The sequence below is a fragment of the Phodopus roborovskii genome, unplaced genomic scaffold (assembly GCF_943737965.1).
Source record: "Phodopus roborovskii unplaced genomic scaffold, PHOROB, whole genome shotgun sequence".
Lineage (NCBI taxonomy): Eukaryota > Metazoa > Chordata > Mammalia > Rodentia > Cricetidae > Phodopus > Phodopus roborovskii.
In genome coordinates, this window is record NW_026126578.1 from 8,323,998 (window position 1) to 8,346,435 (window position 22,438).

The following is a 22,438-nucleotide window of genomic DNA, read 5'->3' on the forward strand; positions in this document are numbered from 1 at the left end:
GTAGACAGGCTAGGCAGACAGTAGACAGACAGGCAGACAGTAGACAGACAGGCAGACAGGCAGACAGTAGACAGACAGGCAGACAGGCAGACAGTAGACAGGCCAGGCAGACAGTAGACAGACAGGCAGACAGTAGACAGACAGGCAGACAGGCAGACAGTAGACAGGCTAGGCAGACAGTAGACAGACAGGCAGACAGTAGACAGACAGGCAGACAGTAGACAGACAGGCAGACAGGCAGACAGTAGACAGGCCAGGCAGACAGTAGACAGATAGGCAGACAGTAGACAGACAGGCAGACAGTAGACAGGGCAGGCAGTAGACAGGCCAGGCAGTAGACAGACAGGCAGGCAGTAGACAGACAGGCAGACAGTAGACAGACAGGCAGACAGTAGACAGACAGGCAGACAGGCAGACAGTAGACAGGCTAGGCAGACAGTAGACAGACAGGCAGACAGTACACAGACAGGCAGACAGTAGACAGACAGGCAGACAGTAGACAGACAGGCAGACAGGCAGACAGTAGACAGGCTAGGCAGACAGTAGACAGACAGGCAGACAGTAGACAGACAGGCAGACAGTAGACAGGGCAGGCAGTAGACAGACAGGCAGGCAGTAGACAGACAGGCAGACAGTAGACAGACAGGCAGACAGTAGACAGACAGGCAGGCAGTAGACAGACAGGCAGACAGTAGACAGACAGGCAGACAGTAGACAGACAGGCAGACAGTAGACAGACAGGCAGACAGGCAGACAGTAGACAGGCAGGCAGTAGACAGACAGGCAGACAGTAGACAGACAGGCAGACAGTAGACAGACAGGCAGACAGTAGACAGACAGGCAGACAGTAGACAGGCAGACAGTAGACAGACAGGCAGACAGGCAGACAGTAGACAGGCAGGCAGTAGACAGACAGGCAGACAGGCAGACAGTAGACAGACAGGCAGACAGTAGACAGACAGGCAGACAGTAGACAGACAGGCAGACAGACAGTAGACAGGCCAGGCAGTAGACAGACAGGCAGACAGGCAGACAGTAGACAGACAGGCAGACAGTAGACAGACAGGCAGTAGACAGACAGGCAGACAGTAGACAGGCCAGGCAGTAGACAGGCCAGGCAGTAGACAGACAGGCAGGCAGTAGACAGACAGGCAGACAGTAGACAGACAGGCAGACAGTAGACAGACAGACAGGCAGTAGACAGACAGGCAGACAGTAGACAGGCAGGCAGTAGACAGGCAGACAGTAGACAGGCAGACAGTAGACAGGGCAGACAGTAGACAGGGCACACAGTGGGGCCGGGCCCTGGTGTGGAGCGTGGTGGTGTTGGCTGTCCTTGGGGATCTGAGGGAGGAGCAGAAGGGCTGAGGTGACAAGTTCCAGTGGCCTGCAGAGGCAGGTGTTGAGGAAGGGTGCCACTGTGCTGGCTCAGGGCCTGAGTGGGACATCAAGTGGGTGCAGAGGAGCCAGAGCACACCAGTTGTGCTGGTGGGGACAGCAGGCCAGGCTCAGTCTGGACATGGTTGTTGTGCCCCAGGTTTCCCAGACCCAGCAAACAGAGGCCCAAAAGGGGGGTGTGGGATTTTCCAGGGTACCCTGCTGACTCAGAGACACAGGGTAGAATGTGTGCCTCCTCTTGGGTAACCATTGCTCCATCTGGGTCCCTGTGACTCAGTGCAGGCCCTTCCTTCCCTCTGGTGAGGCAGAGAGGCAAAACCTCTGGGGGGGGGGGAGGAGAAAGGCAATGGAAACCCACAGAACTCTGTAGCCTGTGTGGTTATAGCCCTGGCAGTGGCTGGCCAGTCACACGAGGACCCTAGGCGTCAGTCTTTGCAAGTGAAAAAGCATAACCAATCAGCGCTAATGGCTAATGACTGTCTCAACTTACTCTGAACTTGTCTCACTGAACCAACACACTACAGACTGCAAGTGTCCCCTCATCTCAGTGATAGCTTTCAACCTGTGAAGCAGCATCCCTTACCCCAACTTAGAGAGGGCAACTTAGAGAAGGAGAGCTTGCCCGCCCACTCACTCACTGCGTCAGCAGGTGTTTACTAAGCACCTACTGTGTTCCCGCTCCACCACGCCAGTCCTGTGTCCCTTTGCTCACTCAGGGAACCTGCAGGGAAGGGGTTGCTCTTCCCCACAGACAGACCTAGGAATCTCAGCTGTGAAGAGACTGAGCAAGAGAGAGTTTAAAGGCCCTGAGGCTCTGTGGCAAACACTACCCCGGCCAGGCTCCTGCCCAGGCTTCGTGGCCTGGTATGTGTGTGGCAAGTGGCATGGCATTTTCTCCAATCATCAGCTCTTAACTCAACCCTCACCTCTTTAGAGAGGTCTTCATAAGCTGGGTGGTGTAGCTTCTGCGTAGAGGGACCTTCCCTTCTGTCCTTTGACTAGCCCTTGTAACTGCTACTCACTACCATCTCCCTCATAGGGTGCTGGCTTCTTGCAACTGGTGCTTTCTTGTCTCCTATGGGCCTCCAGAAGTAAATCCCTTGCTTGGGATGCTTCAGACATGTGTCAGCTGGACAGTAGTCCTTGAGCAACCTACAAATGGGGGGGCTCTGGGGACCTCAGCTACATGGCCTCACATCCTCAGACACCAGGCTGGTCCAGGACTAGCCTCTCCCTCAGATTGGCCTCCCTAGCAGGCCAATGCCAGCATCTCTCATTCTACATAGAGTTCTGATGCCCCAAAGCCCCAGGTCATCCTCTCTGCCCCTGAGATTCACCCAGCTGTATGTCTGCTGCCTTCTAGATAAGGCAAAACTTCTCAGGCCCTCACTGTGGCCTCCAGGCCCCACACACTTACCTGAATAACCTGCCAGCCTGCTTCCTCATGTGGGAGCCCATGTCCTGCCCCACCCGAGCAGGCCACCCACATCTCAGTAACCCATGGTCATCCCTCCCTGGACTGGAATGTGTTTCTTCCTCTGGCTGAGTCTTGCTTAGGCCAGAAGCGCTCTGAGCAGGGCCATGGCCTCCTTCTTTGTCTCCCAGGTGGCTGGCTCATAAATGTTTAATGAACAAGTGAGTGAGCAAATTCCAATTGAATGCAACAAATAGTTATTGAGCTGCTGGGCTGGGCTGGGGTGGGGTGAGTGGTAATGGACTGAGCTGACTGTGCTCAGATCTGTGCAAAGGAGCTCATGTCAGGGCCAGAGGACTGGGGAGGGCTGGGTAGGTGAGTTCAGGGAGAGACATCGTCACTTGGAGCATTGTGGAGAAATGGACTTAGGGTCCTAAGACCCCGGTTGCAGCCTGAGGCCACAGACTGACATGGGTAGAGAACTCGTGGGGGACCCTGGGGAAGACAAGATGAGACACCCTTCCTTTACTCAAGGGCCTCCACCCGGTGTCACCTTGGCCCCTCTGCAAGCCAATTACGCCCTAGTGGCAGCAGCGGGATTAGTATTCTTAGTATGATATCTCCCAGATGCTGAATCAGCCTCTGGCTTAGGGAGAGAAGGTCACTTTATAAGGGTCTTGGGGGGGTTGATGCCCGGAGTTGCGCTGTGGGAGCTGTAGGTGTCTGAGCTCACCAGGCAGCCTCGATCTCTGTTGACGAACAGCCCCTGGGGCAGCCTCAAGGGCCGCAGCCATGAATGGCACAGAGGGCCCCGATTTTTATGTGCCCTTCTCCAACGCCACGGGTGTGGTGCGCAGCCCCTTTGAGTACCCACAGTACTACCTGGCTGAACCATGGCAGTTCTCCATGCTGGCAGCTTACATGTTCCTGCTCATCGTGCTGGGCTTTCCCATCAACTTCCTCACTCTCTACGTCACCGTCCAGCACAAGAAGCTACGCACACCACTCAACTACATCCTGCTCAACTTGGCGGTGGCTGACCTCTTCATGGTCTTCGGAGGGTTCACCACCACACTCTACACCTCACTGCACGGCTACTTCGTCTTCGGGCCCACGGGATGCAACATTGAGGGCTTCTTCGCCACACTGGGCGGTATGAGCAGAGGGACTGTAGTATGGGGGCTCAGGGGGTATGAGAGTGCCTAGGGAGAGTCTGCAGCTTGGGAGCAACAGCTTAATGGGTCTCTCTCCATTCCTCTTCAGTCGGTATCATCCAAAGGCCTTGCCTATTCACTGACAAAACTATGATGCTGAGCTAGGCTGTTGTTTAGAGCAAGCATTGAATGCTCATCTATCTCATGAGTAATGCGAGAACTGTGGCTTCAAGGAGGTCAAGGGCTCACGGGGGGAGGGGGGTCATGGTGTGTGAGGGAACCCTCTGAGGCAGCTGAGCTGGTGCGGATTCAGATGAGCACCGGGATGAGCTAGAAAAGGTCCACAGGTCCAGATAACAGTTAGGTTGGTGTATGGGGCATCTATCTGACTGCCTTCCCAGCCCTGTCGGCCTCCATCATGAGTGCATGCTCCATACACTGGGGATCTAGAGGAGTCATTTGTTTCTTTTCTTTTTCTTTCTATCTTTGGGGGAGAACAGTCTCATATAGTGCAGACTGGCCTTAAACTATGTGGCTGAGGATGCACTTGAACTCCTGGGCCTCCTGCCTCAGCTTCTCAAGTGGACCATCTTGCCACACCAAGGGTTTCCAAACATTTTCTCTCATTTGCCTGCAAGATGAATGAGGCTACTGCAGGAACAATGGAGCCTGCTTAGCTGAGGCAGGGAGCAGGCAAAAGACTCATTTAGAGATGTGGCCGCCCCGGAACCAGAGTCGGGTCCCCTGGCTGACACCCAGCAGTGTTGTCAGTGGCTGTAAGAGGACACGGGAACAGTGGGCATGACAAAGCCCGAGGCCAGAGCAATGGGTCTAGCTTGCATGAGTCCCAGGTTGCTGCCTTGGAGGCACTGTTGGGCATCTCTGTTACCTCTTGTGACCATAGTCCCCCCGTCAGAAGCTAGGGTGCCATGCTACTGAACTTGTTTCTGCAGGGTCAGGCCCGGGCCACACTTGTCATCTAGAAATTCTTGTTGGCAGTACTCCCATTACTCATTAATGCCCCAGGGCTGCTTTATTTTGTGGTCCTCCTTCTCCATATTGAGTGTCCATGGGTGACACATGGACTGGAGTCTGGGGCCCCCTCTTTGTACCTCTCTTCTTCCCCTGTCAAAGCACTAGCCTGAAGCTACAGCTACAGCTATTCCCAGGCCATGTCTCTCCTGAACCGAAAGCTCTAACCAAACAGAGAGGCTCTTGGTTCTTTGGAGTTCCTTTTTGCTCATTCCCCCAGGCACATGAGTTCTTTATCCTCCCCCCTCCTCCTGGCCAGTCCAAACTCTCTGCATCCATAAGGCCCGGCTCAAGTCTCAACGCAGAGGCTCCCATGCAATCCAGTCCTCCCTGGGGTGTTTGCTTTCTCTGGTCTGAGGTCAGAGTTGGAGGACTGATAGCTACCAACTGCCTTACAGGTGAAATCGCCCTGTGGTCCCTGGTGGTCCTGGCTATTGAGCGATATGTAGTGGTCTGCAAGCCCATGAGCAACTTCCGCTTTGGGGAGAACCATGCCATTATGGGTGTGGTCTTCACCTGGGTCATGGCATTGGCCTGTGCTGCTCCCCCGCTCGTCGGCTGGTCCAGGTAATGGCACTGACTTTTGTGGGGTTCCCATTCAGAACACAGAGCCTGTGGGCTGGTTCCAGGCATTCTATAACATGGTCTTGCCCCCTAAAATCATCCTGGTGACTTTCCCAGACCAAGGTCTAAGGCAGGGGAGGAGGGAGGGGCAGTGATTGTGCATTGAGTGTGATTCCATTGCTGAGCCCCATGGCAAGGGGAACCCTGACACCCAACCCTTCACCTTGGCCGAGTCCCTAATCCTCAGCTAAGCCAAGGCCAAACTACAATCCTCTTTGGTTGAGTTCTCCTGGGCATGGGGCAACTCTCTCTGACCTTGGACCTCAGCCCCATGGGAAAGCTGAACCTTCCCAATCTGCATGGTATCATTGTAGCCCCAGGAATTGGGTCCATCCAGCCTCCAGACTACCATCTCCAAATACAGGCAAGATGAGAGAGGGTAGGGACAGTGGTTTGGTACCCGGAAGCATCAGAATCTCCCTCCTCGTATCACCTCTTCCCCACCATCTGGGAGCCCACCTAGTGACCCTTGCTGAGTCAGAGCCTCTCACCCCATGCTGGCCTCTTTCCTCATCTTCATCCACTTGGCTTGGCAGGCCTCTCTACAGATACACTCAAAGGACACTGGGGTTTCTGAGTACAGCCCAGTGTCACCATCCTCAGACATCATCACAACGTCCTTGTTTCTAAAAGCTGCACAAAGTCCCGTAGATGGCTGCAAGCCCATCCTTAGTGTAGAACACATTGCTGTTGCTAGGAGACCCACATCTCCAAACTGCTGCATTTACAGGACAGGCCTCAGGCCTCCTCCCCAACACCCTCTACCAACTCACTTAAACCACCAAAGGGCAGCGGGTTGGTGAAAAAAAAAAAAAAGCTGTTGGTCATGTGGTAGGAAGCTTGAGAATTGCCCTAAAGGCAGAGACTGCTAAGTCTCGCCTGGTAATGGGGCCAGCAGGTAATGACACCATGCTTCCCAAGGCCTACAGGAACTCCAGCCTCCATGGACCCTACACTTATGCCTAGCCGAGCATGTATTCCCCTGCATCTGTATTGTCTCTTGCACCGATCCTCAGGTACATCCCCGAGGGCATGCAGTGCTCATGTGGGGTTGACTACTACACACTCAAGCCTGAGGTCAACAATGAGTCCTTCGTCATCTACATGTTCGTGGTCCACTTCGCCATCCCTATGATCATCATTTTCTTCTGCTATGGGCAGCTGGTTTTCACAGTCAAGGAGGTATGAGTGGGGGGTCTCTAATGTGTGTCCTCAGGCCCATGCTGGGTGTTCAGAGCTAGGTGCCAGGGTACATATGGACCCCATGGACTGGACACAGGTCTGTACCCCTGTAGGCGGCTGCCCAGCAGCAGGAGTCAGCCACCACACAGAAGGCCGAAAAAGAAGTCACCCGCATGGTCATCCTCATGGTCGTCTTCTTCCTGATCTGCTGGGTCCCCTACGCTGGTGTGGCCCTCTACATCTTCACCCACCAAGGCTCCAACTTTGGCCCCATCTTCATGACCCTGCCAGCTTTCTTTGCCAAGAGCTCCTCCATCTACAACCCTGTCATCTACATCATGATGAACAAACAGGTGCCTGGGAGGAGGTCAGGTTAGGGGAGGGAGGGAAAGAAGGGGAAGGGGAGAGAGTGGGGCAGGGGAGAGGCTCCACCCAGACTGCTGGCAGGCCATGATCTCTCCAGTTGAACCTCCTAGTCTCTGGGCAGCCTGGGAGTAAACCTTCCAGGTGACCAGGTGACCTGACACGTGCTCCTATGAAATACATCTGACAAATCATTCAGGAAATCAGCTTTGTAAGTCAGTTAGAAGCCAGGCACACAAGTGCAGTGGCAGGTGTATGCTCTAAACACTGAGGCAGGCAGAGCTTGAGCTCCAGGTCAGCCTGGGCTACATGGTGATGTGTACCCCCCTCCAAAGAAGGGTGTGGTCATGCACCTCTATACCCCAGCATTCAGGAGGCTGAAGCAGGCAGGCAAGAAATTCAAAGCTACTTTAGATCATACAGTGATCTAGCGGCCAACCTGGGCTACAACCAGAAAGTGTCAAGTAGTTCCAAGGTCAGGAATGGAATGACCTCACTATTTGTAAAGCTGAAGAAGTTGCTGAAAATGCTAAATCTAGGAGGAGTGGGAACAAGCTGCCGTTAAAAGTCATGTTCTCTCTGCAGAAAAGATATGGTCTCTGGACTTAGACTCTAGGTTCATGTCCTATCTCTGCCATGTCCAGGCTGTGTGACCTTGAGAGAGTGAGATGTCTCCCTCTCTGGGCTTTGGTTTTTCTATTTACAGGAAGGGCCAAATCCTAAACTCAAATTACAAGAGATCTTTCACAGAAGGTCCTAAGCACTCACAGGACACCGTGAAATATAATTTGATGAAAACCCTTGTGCTGGGTTCCTGGCATCTTTAACGGTGGGGCAACATATACTTAGCAAGCTCCCCCAGGAAGCCAGACTTAGTGAGGGGACTTCCTGTGGGTGGTGGGGCTGAGGCTGGGCAAGGTGGTGGGGGCTGGTCCTGACTGGAGCCCTCTGTCTTCTAGTTCCGGAACTGCATGCTTACGACCCTCTGCTGTGGCAAGAATCCCCTGGGTGATGATGAGGCCTCTGCCACTGCTTCCAAGACGGAGACCAGCCAGGTGGCCCCAGCCTAAGCCTGGCCAGAGACTGTGGCTGACTGTAGGAGTCTCCTGTCCCCACCCACCCCAGCCACAGCCCCCACCAGGAGCACCCGTTGCAATGAGGTCATGCAGACTCCCTCAGTGTTCTTTTCTTTGTTTTTAATTAATTCATGAAAGAAAAATGAGGCTCCACACTCAACAGGGACAGCCCAAGAAAGGACATCCATCCACCAAGACCCCCGACCTGGAGTCCCCAATTCCCAGGGGCCAGCAGGATGTGTACCCCTTCCCTCCAGCTTGTCTCTCAAGAACATGACAAGTGTCCCGGCTTAGGGCTAAGTGTCTAGGACAGAATGGAGCACAGAGTAGTTGGATAATAAAATGCTAGCTGGATGAAGGGAGGAATGAGTGACTGAGTGAGTGGAGATGTGAATGAGGAATTGATGGAGGGGAACATGTATGTCCTCAGGTGCCCAACCTGGCAGATCCAATCATGTTTGGCTGGAATCTATAAGCAATTGTTTTTATATCCCTGCCCTGGTTGTCTCCCCCACCCCCAGATGGAAATCCCAAATCCCAGGTCCTGACAGCATGTGGCTGCTTCAAAGACAGAGAGAAGAGGGTAAGGAGAGAGAGAGAGAGAGAGAGAATGTTTATGTTTGCGTGTGAGTGTGTGCAAATACTTTATATATAAAGAGCATAGCTGGAAGTTGTGTTACAAATAATATCAATTAATAGAATTAATTAACCATCCTGATTGTCTCTGCTTGTTAGTGACTGCTTTGGAATTGGTTGGGCCCAAGCACTCAGACAGTTTCTCCCAGTCCCAGTAGACTTTTACCAATGACCCAGGCCTTTAGGCCTGTGCAAGGCTGGAGCTGGATCACAGGGATGACAGTGACAGCAATGTGGGCTGCAGCCATTGGGACTGAGAAAGCATTGTGACCAGGGGTCTCAGACAAGGCCTGGGTCCTGCCTTCAGTGTGGCATCCTTGGTTCATGTCTTCCAATCCTACTTGCCTGAGATCCAGCCCTCCTTCTTGGCTTCTGGACGCACTTGCTCTTCCATACCAGCAACCAGGTAGCCACAGTCCCAGGCCAGTATGGATTTCTAGAAGCCATGCTAATCTGCCTACCCTCAGGGAGTGACTGAGTCCCTGATGCCACCCTTGTTCTGAAGACCTCAGAAACATAATGTAAGACCTGGCCAGGCTTCATCCCTAGGATGCTCATGGATCCAACTCCCAGCTTCCAGCTCCCTTACTGGATATACTGTTTTCCTTGGCATTTGATCTTTCTTCATCCCAGAGAGTTTTGGGTTTGAAGTAAATAGGGATGCTGGGCCACCAGAATTGTGCAGCTTCAGTCTGCATCCCTCCTCCACAGAACCACATCTGGGCCCCACAGGCCCAGTTCTGGCTGGGGAGGGAGGCAAATGGGGGGCATTAAAAGCTCAGCTCCTACACTTGGTGGAAGTGGTGGTCTGTTGCTCTCAAGCTCTTTACTTACAAAATGAATGGAAATTGAGAAGCTTTTGTGACCTCTATACAGGGAGGGCTAGACTGTGTGGAGACAACAGTCCAGGTCCTTGGGCAATGTGAAGGAGCAGCCCCATCAATCTGAAACACCCAGCTTGAGCAGGATAGAAACAGGGTGGCCTCTTTAAGCCTCTGTATCTTCAAAGAAGAGCTTAGACCTGTCCTTGAGGGGGATTAGATGTTAGTTAAGGGACTTATGTGGCAAGCTCACTTCCTAGCATGCTGAAGACATTGGTACATTCTGGAATTCTAGGTCTTGGCTCAGAGCTGCCCTTACCAGGACACCCCTGCCTAGCAAGGGAATGGGACAGAGCCTCAGATGTGGAGCAACACCATCTTTCAAGGAGGAAAGGGTGCCGGGGTCTGGGACGGAAGCCCCTCAGTGCTGTGGCAGTCAAGGGCAGGGGTTATCTGCTATGCTATCTCAATGGGTAATGTCAGTGAAGGTTTATTTGATCACAAGTGACAGGAAATCTAATCCAACTGCTGAAACAGACAACTGATCTCATTGGTTTATAGACATGAGACCTCCTCTCCATTTTAGGCCAACTGGATATAGAAGCTCAGACCTGTGACCCTTTATGTCTGTCTTCTTCTGAGTTGACTTCATTTATAGGACTATCCTCAGAGGTGGCAGAATTGTCTGCAGCAGTCTCAGGGACATTATTCCCTCTAGAGAGAGGCTTTCCTGCCCCTTATTATAACCATGGTATTAGATCAGGTTCTTATGAACAAACAGATCTAGGTCACCTGATTATCCCTAAACCAATCAGCATGTCTGAAACAGAGATTCTTCTTGATTGGCCGGGGCTAAGTCACCTGATTACCTCTAAGCCAATCACCACGCCCAAGATGGAGATTCATCTTCTGATTAGCTAGACCTGTGTTACCTGATCACCTCTAAGCCAATCACTATGCCTGATTTGGGATCCCACAATTGTCATGTGTTCCTATACCACAAGATAAAGTTGACTTCACATAGTTAAGAAGTCTGTAGGATGTGTCCCCCCCCCAAAAAAAAACAGGGAAATAGGATCAGGACCAGTACAGAGGGGTGGGGGCTGGGATGTGCTAGACAAAGCTCCTGTGTGTGGTGGATCAGGGGTATTCCCATGGTCACCACAACTCTGGTTGTCTCCCAGGCTTTATGGGCCAGAGTTGGCTGTTGATGGGATACTTTAGTTGCCTGGCCTTGTCCTACCTCACTCTTCCACGCCCAGATCATTTGTTCTGTGGAGTGCCCCTGCTTTCTCCTGAGGAGGAAAAATGCCCCTTTAGAACCAGAATACTCTTGTTGTCGTGGTGAATAGCAGCTTCAGCCTCCCCTGGTCATTTGTCATGGTGGGTATAGGGCTAAGGGCTAATTTGAGCTGGGATCTGGAGTTCCCACAGGGCCACTTGCAAGGCTCTGGGCAAGTAGCATTTGTGGAACATAAAATCCACTCATTCAATACAGGCCAGACAGGGTTGTCACCCCAGGAAAGAGACACAACCTCAGATAGCCTGCGGTGCCCCAGAGAAGCACAGTGCCAGTCCCTAAACTATGCAGACCATGACTCTGAGCTGAAAGTGAGATACATTTCAGCTGGTGAAGAGTTAGAGAGCCTCTGTAACTGTGTCCATCCCTGGTCCCTTTGCCTGTGAGACCCCAGATTTATAGGGAATCAGGAGCACAAGTCAGATACCTACTGATAATCATGAAGAAACTTACTGTAAAATATGTCTTTGGTATATATGCAATTTTACAATTGATTAAACATTAAAATAAATTTGCATACTAATGAGACGGATATGCCTACTTTTCCACAAGGAATGAGATCTTGGCTGAATATTTAGTGATATAGGACACAGCATCTACAATATTCTGCAGAGCTGATTGATATTTTGATTTTATAATCATTGGTGCTAAGAAGGCCTCTTTGCATAAATACATAGTATAACACGACAGAAGTATGTCTAGGCAGTTTGAGGAATTGTTGGAAATGGTTTCCTTATCCCAATCCAAAATTTACTGAATAGCATGTGTGTGTGTGTGAGTGTCATGCTCACACATGTGCCCATGTATACAAGTGGAGGTGCTATCACCTGCGTGATTGAATGTAGAGAGTTGGAGTTCCAGATGGGGGTCATTCCCGCGCTTACATGGGTCCTGGGGCTTCAAACTCAGGTCCGCATCCTTGCATAGCAAGTATGTTACTGATTAACACATCACCCCAGCTCCCAAGCGAATGATTTATGTCTGAAACTCAAGTCAGTGATTCAAACATAATTTTTAAAGATCAAACATTCTAACACAATGCAAACCAAAAATATGCTAATTTGACCCTTACATTCTGAAGGATGACAGTGGGAAAATATTAAAAAGTCTTTGTTTTCCTCAATTCAATTATTACATTCCAACACCAGAGAACACTTTGTGTGTACAGCAAAAACAAACAAACAAAACCCTGTGGTTCATGACATTAAATAGTCTGGAATCTGAGCTGTGTTCCATGCTGGGAAAGCATGTGAAGTACGATGTGCTCAAGTGTGTTCAGAACCGAGGTATTGCAAAGTCACATGATACAACACCAGTGGGCCCTGCCTGAAACACCTCAGATTCATCGGCTTTGAATTAGTACAAAAAACTTTATCACATTTTGTTTATTGCACCTGTCAGGGGAGGGAGGGGGAACACATACAGTCACATGTGAATGTGGATGTCGGAGGACAGCTTTTAGAAGTCAGTTTTCTTTTGTCACACGGGTCCCAGGAATATCACTCAGGTTGTCAGGTTTGCCAGCAAGTGCCCTTGCCGGCTAAGCCCTTGAATTATTTTTTTGATCATCATGTGTTCAGAAACTTTAACTGTTCTCAAAGTTCTGTCACCCACACATTCAAGGGCAGGAAGTTGTGTGGACTTGAGACCCATAGCCTGAGAATTGGGGGTCAGAAGGATCAAGGAGACATCAATGTGAGTAACACTTCATACAGCAGTTGTTCAATGCACAGGGCTTTCCTGCCAGGGGTGAGGTCAGGGTTCAGAGGAAGCAGCCTTGGTGGAGGGTCGTGTGCAGAGATGAGCTTGATGAAGGCCCCAGGGAAGGAGTGCTAGGTGTCCCAGCTTCATCTTTCTTCCCTTTTGTCTGTGAGCTCCTCTTAAGGTGTAGCTGGGCCCCTGACAGCATGCTGCTCCTCCCTGTCATCTGCAACAGCTCGAGAGCAGCCACTGAGTTGTGCATCACGGAGAATGGAAGTGTACTCTGCTTTCCTGTTTTCCCTCTTGCTGGCTGGATCTGCAGCAGTCATGTTGAACCATGAAATGGACCCTACATACAAACAAGTGAAGGAAGAGAGGATCTGGTCGCCCCCCCCCAGCTGCCTCACCAGTTGGATCCTCGGCAATCAGGGTGACTTAACGAGCTTCTGCAGGGAGGGCTTCTAATGGGAATGGTTATTTGGGACTTGCCGTACCTATCTTAAGTACTAAGAGGGTTTCCAGGTTACAGCCTAGGGTCTGAGCTTGGAAAGATCCAAGAGCTTCCCCACCCTGAACTTCAGCCTCTTCGTGTGTAAATAAAATGATGAAGATGCCAATTTATACAGACTGCAGTGACTGCAGTTTCACTCCAACCCGACGCACCGATTGACCAAATGTCCTGCCAGCACAGGAGCCGGCACCGCACAGACCACAGGCACTGCTCATCTCAGAGATCAGAACATTTGTCTCTGAAATGGGAGCAACCCCAGGGTGGGAGGAGAAGGTTCCAGAAGGAAGGCAGCAGCCCACCCTGGCCCCACAGAGGAGTCAGGAGGTTGGCAGAGGGCACTGCTTCTGCCAACAGTCTCCCTAACTTGCTATCATCTCCCTGTCAAGTGGCAAACCCCTCAGAGAATTTTTAGATCTGAGTTTTTCCCAAACTTCCTTCCCAACACAAAACTGGGTCCTGGCACAGCCTGGGAGCAGGGTTTCAGCAAAGCTCGTGGGAATGTTTACACCACAGAGTCTCTGCATTTCTCAGCTCTTGGAAATGCCCCACAAATGGATGGAAATTGCAGCCCCCATTTGTGCCAGCTCCGTTTGCCTCTTTGCCTCCCTGTAGCCCTTTCCCTGTCTAGTGCTGGGCCAGCAGCGATTTGCAGGTCTCTGTTGGCTCTGCGGATCCACAAAAGCACAGCAGCAAGTCTGGAGGGCCTACTGTGTGCCACTGTTGGGCTGGGTCAGAGACAGCCCTCCTCCACCTCACAGCTCAAGAGTCAGGGACTCGTAAGTCACAGCTGTGACTCAGAGCGCTGGAGGGTCCATCTTCTAGGGGTCAGGACTAGCATTCCTGAGCAAGCCTTCCTTACCTATGCAAGCAAGACATATTCCAACCTTGTGCTGTGTGACAAACACCCTCAGCACTCACAGCTTAAAACCATGAATCATATATCTTTTCTTCTAGCTTCAGGGACTAACTGGGTGATTCTGCTGATGGGGATCCAGCTTGAATCATGTCTTCTGGGATCCTTCAAGCATCCATGGTGAAGCAAGGGATTGGCTGATAACTGGTTGGTGGCTGAGTGGCAAGTGACTGGATCATGGGTCTCAGCATGGGCTTGCTGCCATGGCAATGGGATGGCGACAGCACCATTCCCACGGTATCTCACCAGCACAAGGCTAACACTGATGTAGGGTTGAGCTCTACAAATCCTTATTACGTGTGAGGATAGATAAGGGCAGAGACAAACTCCAGACCATGTGTATGGTATGGAAGAAGGCACAAAGGGTGATGTCCTCATATTAGCTCTAGCCCACTCAAAAACCACACTGTGGGGATTTTAAAACGTTTTTAACTAAAAGTTGAACCCAAAGTCTCGGGGATGCTAAGCCCTCATTCGACCACTAAGCACAACCTCAGCCCCACCTGAATTATGGAATTTCAGGGAGAGGAGGGCACCTTAAACCTGATAGAAGAACTCCAACTATTCCCCCAAAGGAAGTAGGGAGCCATGAAGGTTCTAAAAATGGAGTGATATCTGTTTTCACTGCAAAGAACTTTGAGGGTCACAGCCTCTCTCAAACCAGACCTGTGATGATGGTGAGCTCTATTTCTCTCTCTCTCTCTCTCTCTCTCTCTCTCTCTCTCTCTCTCTCTCTCTCTCTCTCTCTCCTCTCTCTGGGAAAATCCCAGAAAATAGAGATCACACACAGAGGGAGAAGCATTAAGTCCACTTAACCCCACCCTCTAACCTCCCCCCCCCCAGGGTAAATGCTGACAGCATACTGGTGTGAGTCCTGAGATGATCTCAGGGTGCTTCAGGAATGCTCTCTTGGATTTCACAGCTGTGGACCATCGTGTTATCAGCAGGCCTCAATTGACTTAGCCTGTTTCTACCTGAAAATATTTTAGTTTGCCTTCAATTTCTGCTGATACTGGGGCAAAGTTCCTGTTTGTATATTCCTCTGTTTCTTCTCAGAGAGGAGTAGTGCTCCATGGGGCAAGTTCATCTTTGCCCCATGAGATGTTGAACTGCATCTAAGATGGCCTGCCCATCAGCCTCTCCCAGAGCCTGTGTAGTTTCCAATTGTCCTTGACAATCACTGTGAGAAATGCTTGTTTCATATTTCATATGAGAAATATTGACATTCAGCCAGGAGAGAGAGAGAGAGAGCTTCTTTCAATCCACTCTGTCTTGTTTGTTTGGTTTGACTCTTTTGAGTCAGGGGTTTGCTAGGGAGTTTGCCTCAAACTCCTGTCTTTATAAGACCTTGTCATGTGTGTGTAGCATGTTTTACAGCAAGGGAACAAGTCACTCAGGCCCGTGTGATTCACTGAGAAGTTACTTCTCTTTTTCGTTCTTCTAGATGACACAGCCCTTCCTAGGAGAGAGGTGAAGTGGCAAGTCACAGCCCCAGCAGGGCAGCTGGCCGGCTCTGTCTTCTTGGCCGGTGTTCTAGTATTTGCTAGTGTGAGACTTATGCCTGTCTCAATGTGAGTGTCTTTGAATGCCAAGGACACTGAGGCCATATGAGGTCCTGTCGCAAACTCCCCCTGCATCTCAAACTGGAATATAATCTAAATCATTGGAATGGCACAGAAAGGCTGAGAGCTTTCCTGGTCCAGGGGAGGCCACTGCCTCCAAGAGATACCCTTTGGTGGACCCAATTGCCACTTTGTGAAGAAAACAAAACCAAAAGACAACCAACAACAACAAAAACTGAGGCCAGCAGTTGTTTGGGAGCAGGGCAGACAGTCCCATACCCACTTGGTGGGATTAGGGAGCCCTGGTGAGCACCCGCACTACTCAGGTATCCCCATTCTGTGCCAGTATTGCCCACTAGGTAGGCTACAGTGACTCCTCTCCTAATTTTCCCTTGGCCTCAGGTCCCACAGAGCAGAGTGCTCTGTTAGGAGAGTGAATCTTCCTCTCCAGGCCAGATTGGCTTCCACGGCTCAGGTGGTGAGCCCGATGGCCATTGGTTCATGCCACAGGGAGAGGTATTTAAGGTGAGAGGTTTGGGCGGCTACCTGAGTGAGCGCCTGAGTGAGCACCAGGCCTGCCGCTGCCTGTGCCATGGCTCCAGGAAGTGTTTCCAGTGTTTCTTCCTCCTCCTCTCCTCCCTCCAGGGACTCATCACCTGCTGGGGACTCTGAGCTCCCCAGGACTGACAAACAAGGTAAGCAGGGGAGCAGAAGTCTGTGGTGTTTAAGCCAAGGTCTCCGGAAGCCCACTGACAAGCGCTGGGAAGGCTACAGAAGCCAGCTCTCGCCACTCAGATAGATGGGGCCCCAGTCATGGGAGAGGATGATCCTGGGGGCACAGCTGAATGGCCCCATCTCCTGGTTTGCATTCTCAATGAAGTTACCAGGCGGGGACTGCCAGTGGCCCTGCTATAGGAGTCCTGGTGGCTTGTAGTTCCATCTGGCTTTTTCTCTCTACTGAGAAACTTCTCTTTTGTGTCTGAGTTTTGCAAATCATTTTGATAGCGTTGTTTCTGAGTTTAAATCACGCACCAGTGGCTGGTAGGCCCCCCCACGCCTCTCCCCCAATTCTCCTCTCCCTTGCAGCTTTTCAAAAGAAACAGCCCGTCTCAAAAGGTTCCTGTACTGCATGGCTCCCCCACGTTCCGTGCGCAGTGACCCTTGGTCACCACCTGTGTTCAGTGCCACAACCTGTTTTAGAATTCAGTTGTTTCCTAAGAAGAAAAGCTGAGCGGTAGCCATTAGCAAGCACTTTCCAGCCTCACCCCTCCTGTGTCTGTGGGCTCTCGTCATCCTGTACACAGCGTCGTGACCGGATTTTTCATTTGCTTATATTTCGGAGCATTTCCTGTTATAGCAGCTTGCATGTCAGTCCTCTTTATGGCATGTAGTATTCCCGTGTGTCTACATAGCGTGTATGGTCACAGGCATTTGGGTTGCTGGCAGGCTAGGGACGGAGCCCAGGACCTCAAACTCACTCGGCATATAGCTACCGGGGTTTAAGCCAAGGTCTCCGGAAGCCCACTGACAAGTGCTGGGAAGGTTGCAGAAGCCAGCTCTCGCCACTCAGATGGGGGACCCAGTCATGGGAGAGGATGATCCTGGGGGCCCTGACCCTTCACCCTCATGTGCCAGTCCTTACTTACATCTTCACTTTGGGGGGGCACATTCCTAGGAATATGATTGTTTTTACTTTTTCTCTTCCCGAAATGTTTCTTCTCAATATTTGAAAATTATTTGTGTGAGCTGGGCATGATGGCACACACTTGGGAGGCCAGAGGCAGGTGTATCTGAGCTCAAAATCAACCTGGCTTACATAGTGACCTCCAGGCCAGTGAGAGATGCTTGGTGAGTTCCAGACCAGGGAGAGCTATGTAGTGAGATCCTGCCTCAAGCCCCTTCCCCAATTACTTGTGTGTACAGACATCCGAATATGGAGGTCAGAGGACAACTTTGTGGACTTAGTGTTCTCTGTCCACTGTCATTCCAGGGACTGACGAAGATCCTCAGGCCTGGCAGAAAGCTCCTTTACCTGCTGAGTCAGCTTGCTGGCTCCTTTTATTTTTACTTTTATTATTCCATAAGTGAGGCCATTTTCAAGCAAGTATGTACTTTGAGTGTGACCATATTCCCCTACATTCTCTTCCATCCCCCACTGCATTAGTTCCCCGACAGTTCCCCTCCATTCCCTCTGTGGACACAAGAGAGTATATCTGCAGAGTCTAGGACCCACAGATGATGCTAATAATCTGGTTAGACTGACAGCAAAGCAGATCCCTCCCTGTGCTCAAACTCAGCCGTCCTCAGCTGTGACGCTTTTGCCCATCCATCCGACTATCTCACGCATGCCAGGCCCAGCATTTAAGCTGGAAATAGTCCAGGGTTGATTTCCAAAGGATATGAACTTTTAAGAATGTGATGTCAGGCCTAGGGTGCAGCTAGGGAGCACTTGCCTGGCATGCATGCACAAAGCCTTGGGTTGCATCATGACCACTGTACAATCAAATCATAATCCTGTTAGCACACCCAAATCAGAGCCCTCTTTAATGCTGCTTTTCTCCCAGCATTTATGAATATTTGGTTGCCTTATTTCCTTGTTCAGTTTGGTCTTGTGTTTATATCTTATTTTTGAGATACCTCCTCATTCAGTAGCCCTAGGCTAGTCTGGAAATAATAATCTTTTTACCTGAGTGTTTGGAGTCCTAGGGTGACAGGTGTGTCTCCACCGTGCCTGGATTGACAGGGTGGTGGTTTTGTGTTTGCGTTTGAGCAGGACCCTGTGGTGTTGGACCCAGACATTGTTTTCCCAGTCTTTTGTCCCCAGGCTCCTTGGTGATTTTCTGTTGCTGACTTGTATGTGAGCTCAGCCAGCGTGGGCCTACTGAGCTTCCCGTTGCTTCTCTGAGCCCATGTACAGCTGTAGCTGCTCGTGGGCAGCTCACCTTACTCAGCTTTGTCTCTTTGAAGAGAATATTTTTCAAAAGAAGAGGAACTTGGTGAGGCTCGAATTGCTTTGGAGCCTGTCTTGGAATTAGCTCTGTAGACCAGGCTGGCCTTGAACTCAGAGATCCACCTGCCTCTGACTCCTCTGAGTGCTGGGATTAAAGGCATGTGCCACCAATGCCCAGCGAGTGTAAGGCTTAAAGACAGGCAGCCAGTGACACAGGCAGCTGGTTCTTAGTGTTTGTCTCGCCCCATCACAGTCGGGCCTTGACTGGGGTGGAGGCAGTCTGGGTGATACCCTGCTGTCTGTCCCACAGGTCCACATCCCAGCAGAGTCCGAGTAGGCCAACGGAACCCAACGATGCTCCGCATGGTGCTGGAGGCTCTGCAGGCCAGGGAGAGGCGCCAGGGAACATCAGTTGTAGCCATCAAGGTCTATATCCAACATAAGTACCCGACAGTGGATGCCAACCGCTTCAAGTACCTGTTGAAGCAGGCCCTGGATACTGGCATTCGCCGAGGCCTCCTCACCAGGCCTGCCAACTCCAAGGCCAAAGGAGCCACTGGCAGTTTCAAAGTGAGCTACAGACAAGGAAGGGAGGCCTTGGCAAAAGACTGATACCAGACCCTTAGCACATGCTGCTCATCCCCCAGCCCACACCTCCACAGCCCTTCTGCTGGCTCCTATTGTGTGGTCTGGGAAGCCTGCATAGTATTGGGGTCTGAGTATGGCTTCTTACCTGTGTCTGCCTCTTAACCACTGACCCATAGCTTCTAGAGGGGACTATGGTACAGTCTCTAGCAAGCACACATGGTGCCTGTGGTTACTGGGATGCACCTCAGGAGGTCCCACTACTGAGGCTGGGGGATGCTGCGTTGGGGCCTGGTTGGAGTGTGGGAGGCAGGTGGCTCAAGAGAGCTTCAATCACAGAGGCCTGCGGGAAGCTGGGAACTGGGGCCATCTCCCCTCTCAGCCTGTATTCTTGGAGACATCAAGGAGAGAGGGGGCTTCAGGAGCCGGGGCAGAGGGTGATGCAGAGTGAGGCTTGGGGCTAAGGGGGTAGAGGACAGACTCCAATCCTTGGAAGTGAATGGTGGGGCACTCCAGGGAAATGACAGATTAACACCAGGTAAAATGTTTTGAGGACCATAAAGGTGTGTCTCCCTCATCCCACCACTTTCTTAGCCCTGTTGCTGGCTTATGTGGGGTACTGGGGTATCCAGAACTTCTGTTCTTACCCCCACCTCACTCTTTGTCTTCAGCTAGTTCCCAAGCCCAAGAAAAAGAGAGCCTGTTCCTCAATAGCCCGAAGGGGAGCTGCAGATGCCAAGGAGACAGGCCCCAAGAAACCTAGGGAGCTGAAGACAGACCACTCCAGCAAGGCCAAGGTGGAGAAGGTGGCTCTAGAACCAGGGCAGAGGAGGAAGGCTTGTCCCCGCCCAGCAGCCACTTTGGAGAAGGCACCTAAGAAAGCCAGCAAGGCCAAACTGGAAGAGGTCAGAAAGGACACCCTAAAACCAGACAAAACCACACTGCCCCCTCCCACTGCCAACAAGATGGGCCAGAAGGTCAAAGATAATGGTAGCAGGCAAGGTAGGTGTGTGAATGGTTGGCAGTAGCCACTGGAGAGGATGGGAGGGACTTCCCTCTCTAGAAAGTGAGCCTTGAGTTAGACCTGGATGAAGGAGGTGGTGGTGGTGGAGGATGGGATTCAGAGAGGCCAGGGCTCAGCACAGCCCGAGGCAGGCAGGGTTAGTGAAGGCTTCCTGGAGGAGGCACCCCAGAGGCACCTGTTCAAGCTGCAGAGGAGACAGAAGTCCAAAGAAGTTTTGAGTTGCAGAAGGGAGTTAGGATCACCTGAGGACAACAAGCAGCCGTGAGAGAGTTCAGACAGGAAGCTGTGAGTTCTAAAGGCAAGGAAGCTGGCCCACACCCTTATCCTAGCACTTGAGGTGTAGAGGCAGGAGGATCAGAAGTTCAAGGCTATGTCTTTAGGTTTATATCCAGTCTGAAATCAGTCTGGGCTGCATGAGACCTATCTCAACCAAACATACCCTTCTACAAAAGAAACAAATATGGAAGAAGTCCTGCCTTTGGCAGGAAGGCAACAAAGCTGATAGTGTGGGTCTGTCTGCTCCCTGCATGGGGGAGGTGGTCTGATTCCAATGCTCCCATGTTGTGTAGGGACAGCATCTTGTCCAAATTGGGACCTGATTAAACAGCTGGCCTAGGTCACATGACCTTCAGTTGTCCCAGTAATGACCTGTGGACCTAGGCAGGCTGGGAACTCTAGTGCCTCTAGCCCCTTTGCCCCTCACCACTCCCTCTTCCAGAAGCAGAGGCTCATGGGAAAACCAAAGATGTATGTGAGAAATCAGAGCCCTCCACCCGCAAGGTAGGTAGGTGCCTGCTGCCTCCTGGGTCTCAAGTCCTGCCAGGCTTTGTTTGTGGATTCTGGGAGGTGAACTCAGGTCTTTGTGCTCCTGAAGTGAGCCATCTTTCCACCACTGGGCTTGTTTTCTTATAGGTCCAGAATAGTGTTGCTTCCCTCGCCAAAAAGAAGATGGCAGCCATGGCCCACACTGAGACAGTTGTTCAGGGGGCTACGACCGTACACAAGACCAAAGCACCTGCCCCTCCCCAGGACATGGGCCACAAAGCACAACCCACACCCAGGGTCAGGAAAACAAAGACACCCAAAAACCCCAAAAGGCCTGGGTTATCCCCTAATCTCTCATCCAAGGCTCCCAGCAAGAAGGCCGAGGCTGGTAACTAGGGCCAGGTTTGAGGAGATGGCAACTTGAAGATTTTATTCCCTACGATCACAATGTTTATTATTTATTTATAAATAAAGACTTCTTTCTGTTCCTACATACACTGATACATTGCACATTGGACTGTAAGTCAGGAAGGCCCGGAGGGGCAGAGGTGGACTTTGAGGACTTGGGGAGCCAGGTAGTGATCCAGCTAGTGTCTTTAGAAAGAGCCTCCTGGCTGCAGAATGGGGGATGGGGGACTTGAGGGGCTGGAGACCACTGTAGGCTCTGAGCTTAACTGGACAAGCCTCCCTTTACCAGGAGGGGCAGACTCTGGCTTGGTCCAGCATTGTTTGTTGTCTCCAGGGGAGTGCAGTTCTGGCTGCAACTGTAGATTAGTGTGTGTGTGTGGGGGGGGGGGGTCAGAAGACAATTTGAGAGGAGTCTTGCCTTGAGTTTTTGCCATGACTTCCTTCAATGATGGATGGGTCCCAGTGATGGAATTTGGGTTATCAAGCTTGGCAGCAAGCAAATTTGCCTGATGAGCCATCTCGCCAGCTTTAGATAGGGGAGGGGGCTGCTGAGCAGGGCTGAAAGCCTGGGTGGAGGCATATTCAGCTAGAGATAGGGAGGGCGCAAAGGCTCCATATTGGTTACTTTCCATGTTGCTATGACAAAATACTTGACAACAGAGACTTAAAGGAGGGTTTATTTTAGCTTGTGGCTTGAAGGGACATGGTCCACTGTGACAAAGGCTCAGCAGCAGGAGTGCGTGAGGCTGTGGCTTACGTTAGTCAGGGAACAGATGAGTGAGGTTCATGGCTCAGTTTGCTTTCTTTTACTCCATGTGGGACTCTGGCTCTCACGATAATTCAGGGTTGGTCTTCTCAAACATCTCTAGAAGGAAATGGCCTCAAAGACAGGGCCAGTGGTGTCTCCTAGGTGATTCTAATTCCAGTCCAGTTAGTGATCAGCATCAAGCCTGGAAGGCCCTGTGGCAGGGATACGCTTGACACGGCCTATGTAGCCACAGCCCAAGGTGGTGAGGACA

General features: G+C 51.3%; 2 protein-coding genes across 3 annotated transcripts; both read left to right on the top strand.

Moving 5' to 3' along the window:
• The first annotated feature begins 3,287 nt into the window (after positions 1-3,287).
• Positions 3,288-8,846, top strand: Rho (rhodopsin). The gene is made up of 5 exons (XM_051203589.1): positions 3,288-3,965; positions 5,397-5,565; positions 6,639-6,804; positions 6,918-7,157; positions 8,127-8,846. The coding sequence occupies exons 1-5, from the start codon at positions 3,605-3,607 to the stop codon at positions 8,235-8,237; spliced, it is 1,047 nt and encodes a 348-aa protein (XP_051059546.1). The 5' UTR covers positions 3,288-3,604; the 3' UTR covers positions 8,238-8,846.
• A 7,388-nt stretch (positions 8,847-16,234) lies between these two features.
• Positions 16,235-21,426, top strand: LOC127236136 (histone H1.8). Of its 2 annotated transcripts, XM_051203595.1 has the most exons (5): positions 16,235-16,382; positions 18,948-19,207; positions 19,894-20,224; positions 20,965-21,026; positions 21,159-21,426. In XM_051203595.1, exons 1-5 carry the CDS (start codon positions 16,280-16,282, stop codon positions 21,405-21,407), a joined length of 1,005 nt encoding a protein of 334 aa, XP_051059552.1. In that variant the 5' UTR covers positions 16,235-16,279; the 3' UTR covers positions 21,408-21,426. The 2 variants fall into 2 exon arrangements, with proteins under 2 accessions (XP_051059552.1, XP_051059551.1); XM_051203594.1 differs by lacking the exon at positions 20,965-21,026 and having other exon boundaries at positions 19,894-20,127.
• Positions 21,427-22,438: the final 1,012 nt, after the last annotated feature.